At 43.9% G+C, this 18,177-nt stretch overlaps 1 protein-coding gene across 2 annotated transcripts in view; it reads left to right on the top strand.

Annotated features, from left to right (window-relative positions):
• The window catches only part of LRRK2 (leucine rich repeat kinase 2), a 97,902-nt gene that overhangs the window by 60,183 nt on the left and 19,542 nt on the right, over positions 1-18,177 (top strand). For both annotated transcript variants that reach the window (XM_039354499.1, XM_039354498.1), the window contains 9 exons: positions 2,974-3,101; positions 4,901-5,119; positions 7,837-8,038; positions 8,889-8,977; positions 9,687-9,874; positions 11,342-11,496; positions 13,653-13,799; positions 13,953-14,144; positions 16,893-17,039. In XM_039354499.1, coding sequence (XP_039210433.1) covers positions 2,974-3,101; positions 4,901-5,119; positions 7,837-8,038; positions 8,889-8,977; positions 9,687-9,874; positions 11,342-11,496; positions 13,653-13,799; positions 13,953-14,144; positions 16,893-17,039 — 1,467 coding nt within the window. The remainder of the gene's footprint in view (positions 1-2,973; positions 3,102-4,900; positions 5,120-7,836; positions 8,039-8,888; positions 8,978-9,686; positions 9,875-11,341; positions 11,497-13,652; positions 13,800-13,952; positions 14,145-16,892; positions 17,040-18,177) is intronic.

The following is an 18,177-nucleotide window of genomic DNA, read 5'->3' as shown; positions in this document are numbered from 1 at the left end:
AAAAATGTGGGGTAGACAGAACCACCACCAGATGGATCCGTAGCTGGCTGACCGGCCGTACTCAGCGAGTGGTCCTCAATGGAACTGCATCTATATGGAGGGAAGTGTGTAGTGGGGTGCCCCAGGGCTCTGTTCTGGGCCCAGTACTCTTCAACATCTTCATCAACGATTTGGATGAAGGGATAGATGGGGAACTCATCAAATTTGCAGACGACACCAAGCTGGCAGGAATAGCCAACACTCCAGAAGACAGGCTTCAGATACAGAAGGATCTGGACAGACTTGAACACTGGGCACTAACTAACAAAATGAAATTCAATGGTGAAAAAAGCAAGGTTCTACATTTAGGCAAGAAAAACCAAATGCACAAGTACAGCATAGGTGGCACCATGCTCAATAGTAGTAACTGTGAGAGGGACCTCGGAGTCCTAGTAGACAATCACTTAAATATGAGCCAGCAGTGTGCTGCAGCTGCCAAAAAGGCCAACACAGTGCTAGGCTGCATTAACAGAGGGATAGAATCAAGATCACGTGAAGTATTAATACCACTCTTCAATGCCTTGGTAAGGCCACACTTGGAATACTGCATCCAGTTTTGGTCACCACGATGTAAAAAAGATGTTGAGACTCTAGAAAGAGTACAGAGAAGAGCAACAAAGATGATTAGGGGACTGGAGGCTAAAACATATAAGGAACGGTTGCTAGAATTGGGTATGTCTAGTTTAACGAAGAGAAGGACAAGGGGGGACATGATAGCAGTATTCCAATATCTCAGGGGCTGCCATAAAGAAGAGGGAATTAAGCTATTTTCCAAAGCACCTGAAGGCAGGACAAGAAGCAACGGGTGGAAACTAATCAAGGAGAGAAGCAACCTAGAACTAAGGAGAAACTTCCTGACAGTGAGAACAATTAATCAGTGGAACAGCTTGCCTCCAGAAGCAGTAAATGCTCCAACACTGGAAGTTTTTAAGAAGAGACTGGACAGCCATTTGTCCGAAATGGTGTAGGGTTTCCTGCCCGAGCAGGGGGTTGGACTAGATGACCTCCAAGGTCCCTTCCAACTTTACTACTATTACTATTACTATTACTAGGAGAATAGCGCTAGGACTAGGACCAGCAATTAGACTTATATACCGCTTCACAGTGCTTCACGGCCCCCTCTCTAAGCGGTTTACCAAGTCAGCATATTTGCCCCCCAAAATCTGGGTCCTCATTTTACTGACCTTGGAAGGATGGAAGTCTGAGTCAATCTTGAGCTGGTCAGGATCTAACTCCTGGCTGTGGGCAGAGTCTGCCTGCAATACTGCATTCTAACCACTGCGCCACCATGACAGGAAGGAAGGAAGGAAGGAAGGAAGGAAGGAAGGAAGGAAGGAAGGAAGGAAGGAAGGAAGGAAGGAAGGAAGGAAGGAAGGAAGGATGGATGTTGGATATTCTGGATATTTGGGAACTATTTTCTTCTCTTTTTCTCTTCTGCTGGTTAACGACCACAATAAAGTTATTTGAATTTGATTTACGATGTTTGGTTTTGTTTTTTGTTTTTTGCTGGAAATTGGCATTTACTTTTGGTCTCTGGCAAAAACCACTCAGTGCGGACACTGGATTGGTAGATTCCCTATGGCCATAGTGATTTGCTCAAAGACCGCTGCAAAAAGAGTCATAAAATTGTGTCAGTCACGTGACAGCTTGCTTAATGACCAATTACAGTTGTAAGCTGAGGACTATCTGTACTTTGCCGTGGTAAAAATTAATATAGTCGTGTGAATTATTACAGAGGAAGGAAACCTGGAGCCTGACTTTAGATCTAGCATATAGTGCCATGAGAATAGGGGAACTATCAGGGTCTAAGAATCAGGGCCAGATGTTAATTTGCTATTAAACTGATTTATTGCTTATCTCAGAGGTCCCCAACCTTTTGGGCACCAGGGACCGGTTCCGTGGAGAGAGGTTTTTCCGTGGACCGGAGAGTGCGTGGTTTTCTGTGCTGCCTGCATCCTGCGGATGGGGCTTTGCTTGTTTGTGCAGACCAGTTGCTGGAATGCCGTGGTCCAATACTGGTCCACGGACCGGGAGTTGGGAATCCCTAACTTATCTAGTCAACTAACAGAGAACCTAGTCAACTAACGGTCAGCACTAAATTGGTGCTAATTGAGAGTCAACGGAATTCAAGAGGGGATGGACTTAAGACTGTGAGAACACAAGAATGCCAGGCTGATTCCTCTCTTGACTCCCTCCCCAGACGTTGCCTGTTCTTCTCTTACAGCAGATATGTCAAACACAAGGCCCAGGGGCCGGATGCGGCCCGCGAAGTGGTTTCATGTGGCCCACGAAGCCATCCTGGAAACAGTGAGGGAACGCCCCCCGCTGCCTTGGCCCTGGCCCAGGCCAACTGGGAGCCAATGTACAATTTTGTGGTGGCCATCTTGGCACTTGCCCCGGTGGACCATGCCTTGGCACTTGCCCCAGTCCCACCCCCTTCTGCCAGAGACCCTCAGATCTGTCCCACTCCTGCCCAGGCCCCCACAGGCACCCTTGACACGAACAATGTAGAACTGGCCACGCCCACCCAATAGGCTGCACCCACTCTGGCCACACACCCCCAGCCCCCCCAAGGGTAACCGCAATGCTGATGCGGCCCTCAGTGAAATTGAGTTTGACACCCCTGTCCTACAGGAATACGGTTCTTGTTTTTTCTAAACCTTTTTAGAAAAGGTTTAGAAAAAAACTTTTTGTAAACCTTTCCGCTTTGGCCATTTTCCTACTATATCTCTGCATTGTGTGAGGGAGGAAATTTGAAAACCAGCTGTTTCCTCACGACCTGTAACATGTTGTTCTTGTTTTTGACTGCAGCCTGAAATGATTTAAACTCTGTTTCAATTTTCTTCTCCCTTTGCTGATGACTGGAAGTCACACAGAGCGTATGTGGGCATGCATAGCAACTGCCAATTTACTGCTGTACTTGCTATTTTGCAGGTCAAGAAGAATTCTATAGCGCTCATCTCCATTTTATGACTCAGCGAGCTCTCTACCTCGTGGTTTATGACCTTAGCAAAGGGGAATCAGAAGTGGATGCCATGAAACCGTGGCTGTTTAATATCAAGGTAACATACTTTCTTTGAAAAAAAAAACACACACTGATATGATAGAGAATTTGTCAGGCACAAATAACCAGGAGCATTCGTCAAGTTCAAAGCAGAGAAGAGTTTATTATTGCTACCCATACAGAAATATCTAGTCAACTAACAGTCAAAGCTAAATTGGCGCTGGATAAAGGTCAACAGAATTCACTGAGATTGGATGTGGGTCTCTTGTGGCTGCACAATGATTCCAAACTAATGACATCTTTAACGCCGCCTTCCAGCTCAGCCTGCTGTTCTCCTACAGAATTTGTGAGCCTGATTATGTCAGGAGAAGTGATTCTGTGGCTCTCCTAAGCTTGCACAAACACAACTTCGGACAGCCCCGGCCATATGGTGGAAGTCCTCAGGACTGTGGACTCCAACCCACAACTTACTAGCCTTATTCAATGTTTGGGACCTGGGGGATAACTTCTGTCAGCACTTTTTTGGTGGGAGTAGGTGAAATTTTGGCTTTAACCAATGTCTATAGAAATGTGTGAAAACCCAAAGGGAAGATTGTTAATTTAAAAAGGTAGGAGTGTTCAGTTTGGATGAAATACAATTGAGAGATCTCTTCCATTGTCTAAACCAGAGGTAGGCAACCTTGGCTCTTTTATGACTCTAGGCTTATTCCTCTCTTGACTCCCTCTCCAGTGGAAACTTACAACTTCCAATCTATAGGGTTTTTTTTTGTTGTTGTTAGTTGCGAAATCGTGTCCGACCATCACAACCCCATGAACAACGTTCCTCCAGGCCTTCCTGTCCTCTACCATCTTCTGGAGTCAATTGAAGCTCACGCCTCCTGCTTCAGTGACTCCATCCAGCCACCTCACTCTCTGTCGTCCCCTTCTTCTATTGCCCTCAATCTTTCCCAGCATCAGGCTCTTCTCCAGTGAGTCCTTCCTTCTCATTAGGTGGCCAAAGTATTTGAGTTTCAACTTCAGGATCTGTCCTCCTAAAGAGCAGTCAGGGTTGATCTCCTCTAGGACTGACCGGTTGGATCGCCTTGCAGTCCAGGGGACTCGCAGGAATCTTTTCCAGCACCAGAGTTCAAAGGCCTCAATTCTTTTGCACTCAGCCTTTCTTACGGTCCAGCTTTCACAGCCATCCATTGCAACTGGGAAAACCATGGCCTTGACTATACGCACTTTTGTTGGCAGCATGATGGGGTGATGTCTCTGCTTCATTGCAATTATTACATTAGATTGATTAATTTCCCCAACCCCTTACAAAGCTTACTTACAAATAAAGTAGGGCAAACGGTCCCAAATTCACTTACAATTTCTCATCTTTCCTCGCTGCGAACTTCTTAAGAGAAATAGATCCTTGTTACGTTTGGCTGACAGCATTCCAGTGATCATAAAAACCTCCTGGATGATTTGCAATTGTAAAAGGTTCTTTTGTTAAGGATTCTTTGTGAAGTGTGAGAAGCAGGCCTTGAGAACAGGAACAGAATGTTTTTCCTTATTTAATCAATCAGAAAGAAATTATCTATTTCCCTTTGAGCTCTGTTACACAGATGTGTACTATTCTGGTCAATGGGAATAAGGAATTTGAGGATCTTTCTTTTTTTTTTTAAGTAATTAAGATTTTATTCCCCGGGCTGTTTAATGATGGCACAGTGGTGAATGAGAATTCTAAACGGCTTGTCAAATCTGAGGTGACAGCTGGTTGCAAGGTGGCTAGGATGGAGGCTAAAGTGGAATAAAACCAACTGCAGATAAAAGGGTAACTATGGGAGAAAAGCCTTCAACTAGAACTTTGCAACTCCTGTTTTCTAGACCCGAGCGTCATTCTCCCCTGTGATTCTCATCGGGACTCATTTAGACATCTCTGCCGAGAAGCAGCGTAGAGTTTGCATCGATAAAATCACCAAGGAGTTGATGAATCAGAAGGGATTTCCCAAAATCCACGACTATCACTTTGTGAAAGCCACCGAAGAGTCTGAATCGATGACTAAGCTTCGACAAATCATCATCAAAGAATGCCTGGAGTTTAAAGTAAGCCGTTTCGCTTTAATATAAAGAGTAATAGCACTTATATATCGCTTTATAGCCCTCTCTAAGCAGTTTACAGCAGTGGTTCTCAACCTTTTTAATGCCGCGACCCCCCAACTGGTTGTAAATCGAGGACTACTCAACTGGTGCAGCAGCGTTTGCAGAATGGGACTTTTGGCAGGCTCAGCAGGGCAGAGACAGCCTGGACAATTTCTACTGGCTTTTGAAAGCCAATAGAATTAGACTCTATTCAAGAGAGTCTATTCTATTGGCTTTCAAAAGCCAATAGAATAAAAGGGAGTAGCACAGCTAAGGAAAAGGGGGAAAAAATGATGGACTGCGTTGTTTGGCGACCCCCGTGAAATGGTCGTTCGACCCCAAATGGGGTCCTGACCCACAGGTTGAGAACCACTGGTTTACAGAGTCAGCATGATGTCCCCCACAGTCTGGGTCCTCATTTTACCGACCTCAGAAGGATGGAAGGCTGAGTCAAACCTTGAGCCGGTCCGGATCGAACTCCTAGCAGTGAGCAGAGTTTGCCTGCAATACTTCATTCTAATCACTGCACCAGCCATAATTAAATGGTTGATAAGTTCATGTTCGCAGGCATATTTGCATCAAATCTTGCTCAGTTGGCCACCAGGGAAGCTACTGCTTAATGTTCAGTGCAATTCTTTAATGTCATAAATACAGATTTGGTTTCCCCGGATAGTTTAAAGAAGACATCTACCCCGTTCTGGGTTCCTTCACCTTGGAACTAAAGAGCCATTTCCTGACAGTGAGAACTATTCATCAGTGGAACAGCCTGCCTCCAGAAGTTGTGGGTGCTCCAACACTGGAGGTTTTTAAGAAGAGATTGGATAGCCACTTGTCTGAAATGGCATAGGGTTTTCTGCTTGAGCAGGGGGTTGGACTAGAACAGGGCTTTTCAACCTTTTCACCCATGGTACCACTTTTAGGATATGGCAACATCTGAGTACCACCAGTCGCCTAGCAAGGTGTCTGTAAGGACCCACCCCACTTTGCATCTTAAGAAGACAGAACTCTTGGAATAATTCTTCCAACAGGCATCCTTTATTAAGAGAAAATGGTTGCAGGCGTTCTAGACAGGACTTGGGGTCCAAGCTCTCCCATTCAAGGTTTTAAGGGGTTTCCCAGTAGCCCCACCCAATCACCCCTACTTCCAGCGACAGTCTCAGGCATTACACTCCCACCCCCTTTTCCTTACTGCCGGCTGGATGGAGACTTCAGAGAAAACTACATGAAAGGTAATAGCCCCCTTTGTTATGGTTAGTCCTTTTGGTGATACACACATCCAGTTCCTTTCTTCAGAGAAAACTACATGAAAGGTAATAGCCCCCTTTGTTATGGTTAGTCCTTTTGGTGATACACACACCCAGTTCCTTTGAAGTGTACCAAAGGAAGTGAGGGCCATAAAGCCCCTTTGTTCACCCCCTTCCCTTCATTGTATGACAGAATCCAGAGAAGGCAGAAATGGGGTTTTCTATAATTGATAACTAGAGATGAAATATAATTGGATTCTGACAGTGTCAAAAACTTGATGACCAAAAAAAAAAAGGAAAAAAGTGATGAAGTACAGGTAGCCCTCGCCTTACAGCAGTTCGCTTAGCGACTGTTTGAAGTTACAATGGCACTGAAAAAGTTCCCCAAGGCACAGCCGAGCAAGACACCTGCCTGCCCGCCCGGCGGCGCTCTTCCTCCTGTCTGAGGTTTTCATTGTTGTGAGCGTTTCTGTTGAGGATTGGCAGCGGGGATGGGGTAAGGGGGTATTTGGCTTTTATTCCCCCCATCTGCTGGGTGGTTGCAGCAGGTTTTGGTCGCTTCACATGACCCTGGGACACTGTGACCGTCATAAATATGAATCAGTTGCCAAGCATCTGAATGTAAATCACAAGACCCTGGAGAGGCTGCAACATTCCAGCTGATTGGCGCTTCTTCTGGGCTCAGCAGAAGCGCCAGGATGTGCTGCTTTCCAGCGGATTGGTGCTTCTTCAGGGCTCAGCAGAAGCACCAGGATCAGCGCCGAGCTCCAGCTGGAGCCTGGCACTGATCCTGGCGCTTCTGCTGAGCCCTGACAGCCCTGCAGCTCCAGCCATCTCTTGCAGTGCTGCCCTCGGTTCAGCTCATTCCCCTTCCCCGCTACCACGTTTCTAGGATGGTCGCGTACCACCTGCCAGGTGCCAATGTACCACAGGTGGTACCCGTACCACTGGTTGAAAAGCCTTGGACTACAAGACCTCCAAGATCCCTTCCAACTCTGTGATTCTGTTATCACTGCAGAAGATATGACTTAACTACCGTAGCAATTGCTTATTGACTAGACCAGATTCACACCACCTTGTAAAGCCACGAATCATAGTTTTCAAGACACAGTAGCTGGATTTGCATGGCACCCTAAACTAAAATGAAACAAGCCACCTTCTGGCTTATTTCGAATGCCTGATCCTTCTCAATGGCTCAATCTCTTCCATCTTCAGGAAGGCAGAATTTTTTCAAGAAGAGTTTGGACAATCATTTTTCCAAGATAGCTTCCCTTTCAACCCAGTTATTCCACGTTTTACTGTCTATTCTAGACCGGCCCAAACTACAATCCATATTTCGAGGAGAAATGATCGACTAGGAAAGTACAATTCATCCCTAAGGCATTCATCGAAATATCGGAACAACATTTTGTTTGTTTGTTTGTTTATTCCCTGCAGATCAGAGATCAGCCGGTGATTGGCCAGTTAATTCCAGACAGCTACTTGGAACTCGAGAAGAGTATTCTGGAAATACGCAAAACGTTACCGGCTGAGTTCCCTGTGATCTGCCAGAGTCAGCTTTACGAATTGGTGCAAGAAAACCAGCTACAATTGGACGAAAATGAGCTTTCGCACGCGGTGCATTTTCTGAACGAATCGGGTAAAACAAAACAAAAAAGTGTGGCGGTTGAACTGCGACAGTCCGTGGCTCCACAATCACTTTTTTTGTTGTTTAAACAAAAACGTTATGCTAAGTTGGGCAGTTTCGTTTTGTGTGACCTTTATTTATTTATTTATTTATGAGACTTATATACTGCTTTAAGTGCGAGCACTCTCTAAGCGGTGTACACCAGTAAGCAATGTATGTATATATATATATATATATATATATATATATATATATATATATATATATATATATATTTACATTGCCCCCAACCATCTGGGTCCTCATTTTACCTACCTCGGAAGGATGGAAGGCTGAGTCAACCTTGAGCCGGTGAGATTTGAACCGCTGACCTGCTGAACACAGTCAGCTAAAGTGGCCTGCAGTACTGCACTCTAACTGCTGCGCCACCTCGGCTCTTTATTACTTATATAAACCTTTATTACTTATATAAACCCAATAGTCCAGGGGTCCCAGGGGTCCCAGTCCATGGACAGGCACGGGGCTGCGACATGCCAGAAACCGGTTCACGCAAACAAGCGAAGCTCCATCCCCAGGATGCCGGTGGCACGCGAAACCACACCACCTCCGGTCCACGGAAAAACCTCTCTCCGTGGAACCGGTCCCTGGTGCCCCAAAGGTTGAGGGCCGCTGTTATAGTCCTTCCTCCTCTTATTTTCCCCATAACAACCCTGTGAGGTGGGCTGGGCTAAGGGAGGGATGGGGGATCCCCCACTGAACAAAGGGTAGTGAGCGATAAAGTAATAAACAGTGCTGTTTTTAAATGTTCCATATTCACTGATACTTATATACTAAGCAGACTTTTTTTTTTTTTTAAATTTAGGTGTCCTCCTCCACTTTCAGGATCCCGCCCTTCAGCTCCGAAATTTGTATTTTGTCGATCCCAAGTGGCTGTGTAAAATCATCGGCCAGGTGGGTCTTGAATGGAGTTCCAAGCCAGGTTTTCTGGATTGCCCCCTTTTTGATTTTATAGTAATAATAATAATAATAATAATAATAATAATAACTGCTTCCATCCTGCAACGATATCTCTAATACCATCAAACATCCACATCTGCCTATCCCAGGTCCTGGGTAAGGACTCGATAGGTAGACAAAATGCCAAATTCAGTCTGAACATCTGGCTGACTGTGCGATGATCAATAATAAAGTTGGAAGGGATCTTGGAGGTCATCTAGTCCAACCCTCTGCTCAGACAGGAAACCTTATACCATTTCAGACAAATGGCTGTCCAATCTCTTCTTAAAAACTTCCAGGGTTGGAGCATTCACCACTTCTGGAGGCAGGTTGTTCCACCGGTTAATTGTCCTGGCTGTCAGGAAATTCCTCCTTAGATCCAGGTTGCTTCTCTCCTTGGTTAGTTTCCACCTGTTGCTTCTTGTCCTGCCTTCAGGCTCTTTGGAGAATAGCTTGACTCCCTCTTCTTTGGGGCAGCCCCTGAGATACTGGAACATTGGCTATCCTGTCCCCCCTCGTCCTTCTCTTTGTTAAACTAGACATCCCCAATTCCAGCAACCGTTCCTTATGTGTTTTAGCCTCCAGTCCCCTAATCATCTTTGTTGCTCTTCTCTGTACTAAGCGAATCGTAGTGAGGTTTGTGAGACTGCTTTCTGTTCCATAGATCTTGACCGTGAAGGTTGATGGCTTTACGAAGTACCCCAAAGGGATCATAAAGCGTTCTGATGTGGAAAAATCCCTGCTAAAGAATAGTAAATTTCCTGAGATCTGCAAGGGCCAATACTTCAAGCTGCTAGAGAAGTTTCAGATTGCTTTGCCACTCGGAGAAGATCAACTGCTTATTCCGAGCAGGTAAACAAAAAAAATTAGAACCCGTTGTTCCCTGAGCATTGGCAGGGGGAGGGAGAGTGTGGGGGACAAGTAACCTCTCATATGTTATGACTTCATTATAGACGATGTGAATTATTTAATTTGTGGGGTCCTTGGTGCTCTCTGAGCTTGGTTGTTTTCTTCCAGATGTTTTGTGACCCAACTAGGTAATATCATCAGTGCTAGAAGGGAGTAGGGTTTGTGGAATGATGGAGGAGGAGGAGGAGGAGGAGGAGGAGAACTGTGGGGTCCTTGGTGCTCTCTGAGCTTGCTTGTTTTCTTGCAAACATTTCATTACCCAACTAGGTAACCTCATCAGTGCTAGAAGGGAGTGGGATTTGCAGGGAAAAGGAGGAGGAGGAGGAGGAGGAGGAGGAGGAGGAGGAGGAGGAGGAGGAGGAAGACTGTGGGGTCCATGGTGCTCTCTGAGCTTGCTTGTTTTCTTGCAAACATTTCATTACCCAACTAGGTAACCTCATCAGTACTAGAAGGGGGAAGGAGGAGGAGGAGAACTGTGGAGTCCTTGGTGGGCTCTGAGCTTGGTTGTTTTCTTCCAGATGTTTCAGGACCCAACTAGGTCACAACATCAGTGCTAGAAGGGAGTGGGATTCGCTCTCATTTTATATACCAGTGGCAAGCCCTGTCAGTGTTGGTAGGAGCAATATGGGTGATTCTTTACTGGGTTATTTTACTGTTAGTTTATTTGTCTGAGCTGGGAGTTGCTTGCCTCCTTTGCTTCTTGATTGTTGGAAAGGAAACAAAATCCCAAAATACCTGCTCACCAGCAATCAACAGACAGAGGAACAAAGATTAAACCTAAGATTAACATGAGGCCGACAATCAAGAAGCAAGCAATATAAATCTCACTTCTTACTAGCACTGATCATGTTACCTAGTTGGGTCCTGAAACGTCTGCAAGAAAACCACCAAGCTCAGACAGCACCAAGGACCCCCACAGCTCCACCTGAGCTATAAATATTCTTCTTTATCGGTGTGTTGGTAACCGTTTCCTTTCTTTAAAGGGTGATACATGAAATGGCTATTAGCAGTAGGTCAAAACTATAGATTGGAAATTGTAAGTTTCACTGGAGGGGGAGTCAAGAGAGGAATAAGCCTAGAGTTATTATGTTGCTGCAAGTTCAATTCAACTCTGAGCTATAAATATTCTCTTTTATTATTTAATTTGCATCAGGGGTTACCGAAGCAAATTTGTGTGTTGGCTACCCTTTGTGCAATAATTCCAAAGTGCCCAATAGAACACAGGGACTTCTTATGGACGCTTGCTCAATGTTATATAGTGTCAGCCATTAATTATAACTCAGTGAAAATCTGCACCTTTTGACTGTCACCCCATTGCCAACCTGGGGAATGAAAAAAATGAAAAAGGGGGGGGGAAATAGCTCCCTTTTTAAATTACTTGATGAATTTGTTGTTTTTTTTCTCTTGAAGCTTGTCAGATCAACGGCCTGTGATAGAATTACCTCACTGTGAAAACTCTGAGCTTATTATCAGATTGTATGAGATGCCCTATTTTCCTATGGGATTCTGGTCCCGGCTAATTAATCGACTGCTTGAAGTGTCTTCATACATGCTTTCGGGAAGAGGTACAAGAGTGGAAGGAAATCAATTCAATCTTGTTATGAACAAATTAGCCGAGTGACCACAGATGTTTGTCTTTTAGTTGCTTAATTCACCTTACAGTGTGGGGGGGTCAAACTCAATTTCATTGAGGGCCGCATCAGCGTTACGGGTGCCCTCGGCGGGGCTGGGTGGGTGTGGCCAGGGTGGGTGCAGCCAATGGGTGGGCAGGGATGGAGTGGGTGTGGCCTACTGGGTGGGCGTGGCCAGCTCTACATCGTTCTCTGGGGGGCCTGTGGGGGCCTGGGCAGGAGTGGGACAGATCTGAGGGTCTCTGGCAGAAGGGGGTGGGACTGGGGCAAGCGCCAAGGCATGGTCCACTGGAGGAGCCTCACTGTTGCTCTCAGGCCATGCGTGGGGGGCTGGATAGTGGCACGGGCTGCCCGGAGCCCTGGGCAGCAGAGGTCAAACGCCTAGCCTGGCCCTAGTCTGTTTCCAGACAGACTTGTGCAGCTAAGACTGAATACGTTTCAGTAGAGATGGCCACCACAAAATTGTACATTGGCTCCCGGCCGGCCAGCTGGCCGGCCTGGGCCAAAGCCAAGGCAGCGGGGGCTGTTCCCTCACTGTTTCCAGGATGGCTTCACGGGCCACATGAAACCACTTTGCGGACCGCATCCGGACCCTGGGCCTTGTGTTTGACATGTCTGCCTTACAGTGTTAGCATGAACTCTTGAGAAGCTGTAGGCCGAACCAAATTTGATACAGAAAATATTGCTTGGATTTGTCCAATTTCATGGGAACCGCTTTCAAGTAGAAACAGATAAAGGTCAGGTTGTTATATGACGTTTTGGGATTGCTATCCTGCTTTGTCCCAAAGAGACACTTCTATGGATTGGAGGTGTTGGACAGGAAGGAGGTAGATAGATTATGAATATTTATAAATGCAAACCCATTTAAAGGGTTTCATTTAGGGATCTAGAACATGTGTGTTATTTACCTAAGACCCCTTATGCTTGGAATCCTACATACCCCCTATGAAGGATCTCAAGACTTCCTATGTCTCAGTACTTTTACAATAGTAGGATTCCAAATGATGTTAATTTATGGCAGTAGAAATAATTTGAGCCAAGGTAGATATTTAGATCAGTATGATGATCAAAAGCTAATGTTTAAGCCTTAAGGGACGAAGTGCATTTTACTTCTCATATTTGAATTGATCTCATGATGGTTAACTATTGAGAAAGCTTCCTGACCTGGGATTTGAACCTGGGGTTTGTTCCATCTTTCCCTATTCTTGGGCCCAAATTAGCCATGGTAATTGAGATTACAAAAATCTATAATCTAGTATAGGCCGGGAAAGATGGTTGTATTTCTTGTTTTTGCATACCTGGTGTTTCTAACTCTCCTCTTCCTAAAGAACATTTTTTTTCCCAATCCATGGTGACAAATATATAAAAAAGGCTATCCGATTTGGATAGATTGAGAATATAAATTTATCCAATGCATAAAATCGTGTCAGAGAAAGGGATCGTATGTGAATTTAGAAAGAGGACTTCACTTCTCGTTCTTACGTACTTTGGGCTTCTAACTTCCTTCTTCTCAAAGAATATTTTTATCCCAATCCGTGGTGAAAAATATATATATTTTTAAAAAAGTATCCTATTTGGATAGATCGAGAATATAAATTTACCCTATGCAGAAAATCGTGTCAGAGAAAGGGATTGTAAGTGAATTTAGAAAGAGGATTGCACTTCTCGTTCTTGCGTACTTTGTGCTTCTAACTTTCTTCCTCTCAAAGAATATTTTTATCCCAATCCATGGTGAAAAATATATATATTTTTAAAAGTATCCTATTTGGATAGATCGAGAATATAAATTTACTCTACGCAGAAAATCATGTCAGAGAAAGGGATCGTAAGTGAATTTAGAAAGAGGACTTCACTTCTCGTTCTTACGTACTTTGGGCTTCTAACTTTCTTCCTCTCAAAGAATATTTTTATCCCAATCCGTGGTGAAAAATATATATATTGTTAAAAGTATCCTATTTGGATAGATTGAGAGTAAGTGAATTTAGAAAGACGACTGCACTTCTCGTTTTTGCATATGGGATTGTATGTGAATTTACAATGGGAAAAAAAACCCCACAATACATACTTAACACCCCTCCTTTTCTCCTTAGAACGAGCTCTTCGTCCTAACAAGATGTATTGGAGGCAAGGCATATATCTGAGTTGGTCTCCGGAAGCTTACACCTTGGTGGAATCTGCAGTTCTGGAAAACAATCTCAACAGCTTTTTAAAAATCACGGTCCCTTCTTGCAGAAAAGGTTAAATTACACCTCCCAACCTTCTGGAGGGTGGGGGAAAAATTAAGACGTTGTTGGTTTTGCTCAGCGGAAAACCTCTGAGTGTATTTCTAATTATAGATGCAGCAAACCACAAATTTTTAATCACATTTTTTTTCCCCGTGCTTTCCGAAGGTTGCATTATTTTGGGGCAAGTTGTAGATCACATCGATTCTCTCATGGAGGAGTGGTTCCCGGGTCTATTAGAAGTAGATATTTGTGGCGAAGGAGAAACACTGTTGAAAAAATGGGCTTTGTACAGTTTTGAAGATGGAGAAGAACATCGGAAAATATTGCTTGACGACCTACTTAAAAAGGCAGAGGAAGGTAATCTGTACTATGGTATTTCGACCAGTCCATTCCAAAATACTTTTGGGGGGATACAGTAATAAATAGACAGTAGTAGCCAAAATGGTGGAAATCTTTTGGGAAAAGTATACAGTTGAAATGCCACCTTGGGTTAAGTTTCCACTCATTTTTCTTCTAATTTCTTTATAACTATAGCCTTGTTCACTGAATAATTCTATTTTACATCGCTGTCTGGCCAACCAGTCAACTCTTTGCACCATGACTTTAATTTTATTACATTTTACAAGCTCACTAAATGAAAGAATACAAAAAAACCCCAGCCAACTTGATAGCCATCACATAACACACTGACAAATGTCTTCCTCTCAGCTTCAATACATGACATCAATAATTGAATCCGATTGTGATCTGATTGGCTCATGGCCAAAACAAGATGACACCTGATTGGCTCTCTAAACACTCACACTCATTGGCTACCATCAGATGAAGGAAAGCTACCTGAGATCAACTTAAGCAAGTTGTGCTTCCTTTTTCTGGTTATTTGGCTATAGCTTTTCGTAGAATAAAGTACAGATAATTGAACCAACTTTGTTGCATTACATTCTTGATTAAATTATCTTTCCATTGATATATAAATTTATGGTACTATTCCCCCCCAAAAAAGTGGTGTTATTAGCCATCAAACCTCAAAAATACAATTTTTCCAAAAGGTTTCCACAATTTTGGCCACTCCTGTATACCTCATTGTCAATGTCACAATATTTTTTACATCAAAATGACAATCTCTGGCACGGAGCAAGAGTTAATAATAATAGCGTGCAGATTCTGCACAGGTTTATTGAGTAGACAAACTTCCAAAGCTGCTATAGGTAGTCCTTGACTTACAACGGTTTGTTTAGGGACCGTTCAGAGTTACAACGGCACTTTAAAAAAATGAGTTATGACCTGTTTTCACACTAAACAACTGTTGCAGCATCCCCACGGTCACGTGATCAGAATTCCTCGCAGTGTCCCGGGCTCATGTGATCATATTTTGAGACCTTCTGACCATGATGATATGGTCAAAATTCAGTTGCTTGGCAACGGGTTCACATTTATGACGGTCGCCGTGTCCTGGGGTCACGTGATCCCCTTTTGCGACCGTCTGACAAGCAAAGTCGATGGAGGAAGCCAGATTCACTTAACAACCGTGTTAGCAACTTAACAACTGCACTGATTCCCTTAGCAACTGTGGCAAGAAAAGTCATAAAATGGGGAACAACTCACTTAACAACTGTCTCAGTTGTGGTTATAACTTGAGGACTACCTGGATAAGATCTCTCTCTCTTCCAAATAACTCCTAGACAAGGTTCGGCTTTGATTATACCTTTGTTCTAGAACACGGGTAGGCAACCCTGGCTCTTTTATGACTCGTGGACTTCAATTCCCAGAATTCCTGAGCCAGCCATGCTGAGGGGAAAGGGAGAGGTTTCCATGTTGAGCCATGCTGGCTCAGGAATTCTGGGAGTTGAAGTCCACAAGTCATGAAGGGGCCGTAGTTCCCCCATGCTGGCTCAGGAATTCTGGGAGTTACAGGCTTAAGCCAGGGGTGGGGAACCTTGGCTCTTTTATGACTCGTGGACTTCAACTCCCAGAATTCCTGAGCCAGCCACACTGAGGGGAAAGGGAGAGGTTTCCAAGCTGGGCCATGCTGGCTCAGGAATTCTGGGAGTTGAAATCCATGAGTCTTAAAGTTGCCAAGGTTGAGGACCCCTGATATAGGGCAGGGGTGGGGAACTTTGGTTCTTTTATGACTCGTGGACTTCAACTCCCAAAATTCCTGAGCCAGCCACGCTGAGGGGAAAGGGAAAGGTGTCCAAGCTGAGCCATGCTGGCTCAGGAATTCTGGGAGTTGAAGTCCACGAGTCATAACAAGCCAAGGTTGCCTACCCCTGTTCTAGAAAAACATTTGTTCGAGAACATCAAAAAGCTTTACAGGGCCAATGTGAGTTGGATATGATGTCTTCTTATTCTTAATTCTATTAATCATGTTAATGTTAGTTGCCTGCTTCCATATCTTGACAGGAAAAATGTTAAAGAATTTTGTTTGGTGCACACAGGGAAAAAAGAAGAATGACAGCTAATACAGAAGTGGTAACTTGATTTTGTAATTTCATGGTTCTCCTAACCTGCCAATCAGTTAGAAAACACAGGCTTTTTTTGCTTAAGAATATTCGATTTTGTCCATTTGTGTGGCATGAAACTGTTTATATGTTGTAGTGACTGCACCAAACAAAATTCTTTAACATTTCTACTGCCAAGGTACGGAAGTAGACAAGTAACATTAACACAATGATGAATAGAATTAAGAATAAGAAGACATCGTATCTAATTCACATTGGCCCTATAAAGCTTTTTGATGTTCTCGAATAAATGTTTTTCTACAACAAAGGTGTGCATGTATGTAGATCCTGATTCTTGACCCATTTCCCAGTATAATCTGGAACTGTTAGAGTTAAATATTTGTCTTACTTTACTGAAATGAGTATACGATGATTTTTTTTTAAAAAACTGAGGGGAGATAACCAATATTCCCAAATGGATCATGGTAGCTATGCATCCTTATGATTGTGTGGATCACATCATTTGTCGTTACATACATGACATAAACTACAGTGGGATTTGGTCTGTTGTGATTCAGAAAGTACAGCGAAGGTTCTACAGTACTAGTTTATCTTTTCGTTTAATCGGTTACCCTTCCATGTCTATTATTCTTTATCCATCAAGGTGACCTCTTAATAAATCCAGATCAACCCAGGTCTACTGTTCCAATTGCTCAAATTGCTCCTGATTTGATTTTGGCGGATTTACCCAGAAACATCATGTTGAACAACGATGAGCTGGAATTCCACCAAGCTCCAGAGAACCTTCTTGGTAAAGACAGTTGTAGCGTTGCTTCCTGCAGCTAAGAAAGACGAACACTTGTAGGAAAGATGAATGAATGAATTGCAACACAAACACCTGAGGCCAAAAGCTACATATAAATTAAATTAGGCATGTTAACATAATCGTTGTTTATTAATAAAGTGGGGGAAGAATTTCTGAATGCTGCATCAGACCCTGGTAATGATATTCCTTAATTTGTAATCAAATCTTAAAAATAGCAATATTTTGCTCTTTTTGACCTTCCATCCTTCCGAGGTCAGTAAAATGAGGAGCCAGATTGCCAGGGGCAATAGGTTGACTCTCTAAACCGCTTAGAGAGGGTAGTAAAGCACCGTGAAGCGGTATACAAGTCTATTAGAGGACTAAGTCTAAGTGAAGTGGTATACAAGTCTATTAGGGGACTGGCGGCTAAAGCATATAAGGAACGGTTGCTGGAATTGGGTATGTTTAGTTTAATGAAGAGAAGGACGAGGGGGGACATGATAGCAGTGTTCCAAAATCTCAGGGGCTGCCACAAAGAAGAGAGAGTCAAGCTATATTCCAAGGCGCCTGAAGGCAGGACAAGAAGCAACGGGTAGAAACTAAGCCAGGAGAGAAGCAACCTAGAACTAAGGAGAAACTTCCTGACAATGAGAACAATTAACCAGTGGAACAACCTGCCTCCAGAAGAGGTGAATGCTCCAACACTGGAAGTTTTTAAGAAGAGACTGGACAGCGATTTGTCCGAAATGGTATAGGGTTTCCTGCCTGAGCAGGGGGTTGGACTAGATGACCTCCAAGGTCCCTTCCAACTTTACTATTATTACTTATTACTAAGTCCTATTGCTATTGTTGTTTAAGCTGTGATAGCGCAGTGGTGAGAATGGAGTATTGCAGGCAAACTCTGCCCACTGCCTGGAGTTCGATTCTGACCAGCTCACGGTTGGCTCAGCCTTCCGTCCTTCCAAGGACGGTAAAAGGAGGACCCAGATTGTTGGGGGCAAGATGCCGACTCTGTAAACCTCTTAGAGAGGGCTGTAAAGACTTACGAAGCTGTAGATAAGTCTGTGTGCTAGTGCTGTGGCCAATATTTTAATCTAACTGGTATTGTTAGAAATATTGTATGAAGTTAGGCATTTCATTCAGT

This window comes from Crotalus tigris, unplaced genomic scaffold, assembly GCF_016545835.1.
Source record: "Crotalus tigris isolate CLP2741 ecotype Arizona unplaced genomic scaffold, ASM1654583v1 scf7180000018553.2237530, whole genome shotgun sequence".
Classification (NCBI taxonomy): Eukaryota; Metazoa; Chordata; class Lepidosauria; order Squamata; family Viperidae; genus Crotalus; species Crotalus tigris.
Note: the sequence above shows the minus strand (reverse complement) of the source record. Positions and strands in the feature narration are given on the sequence as shown.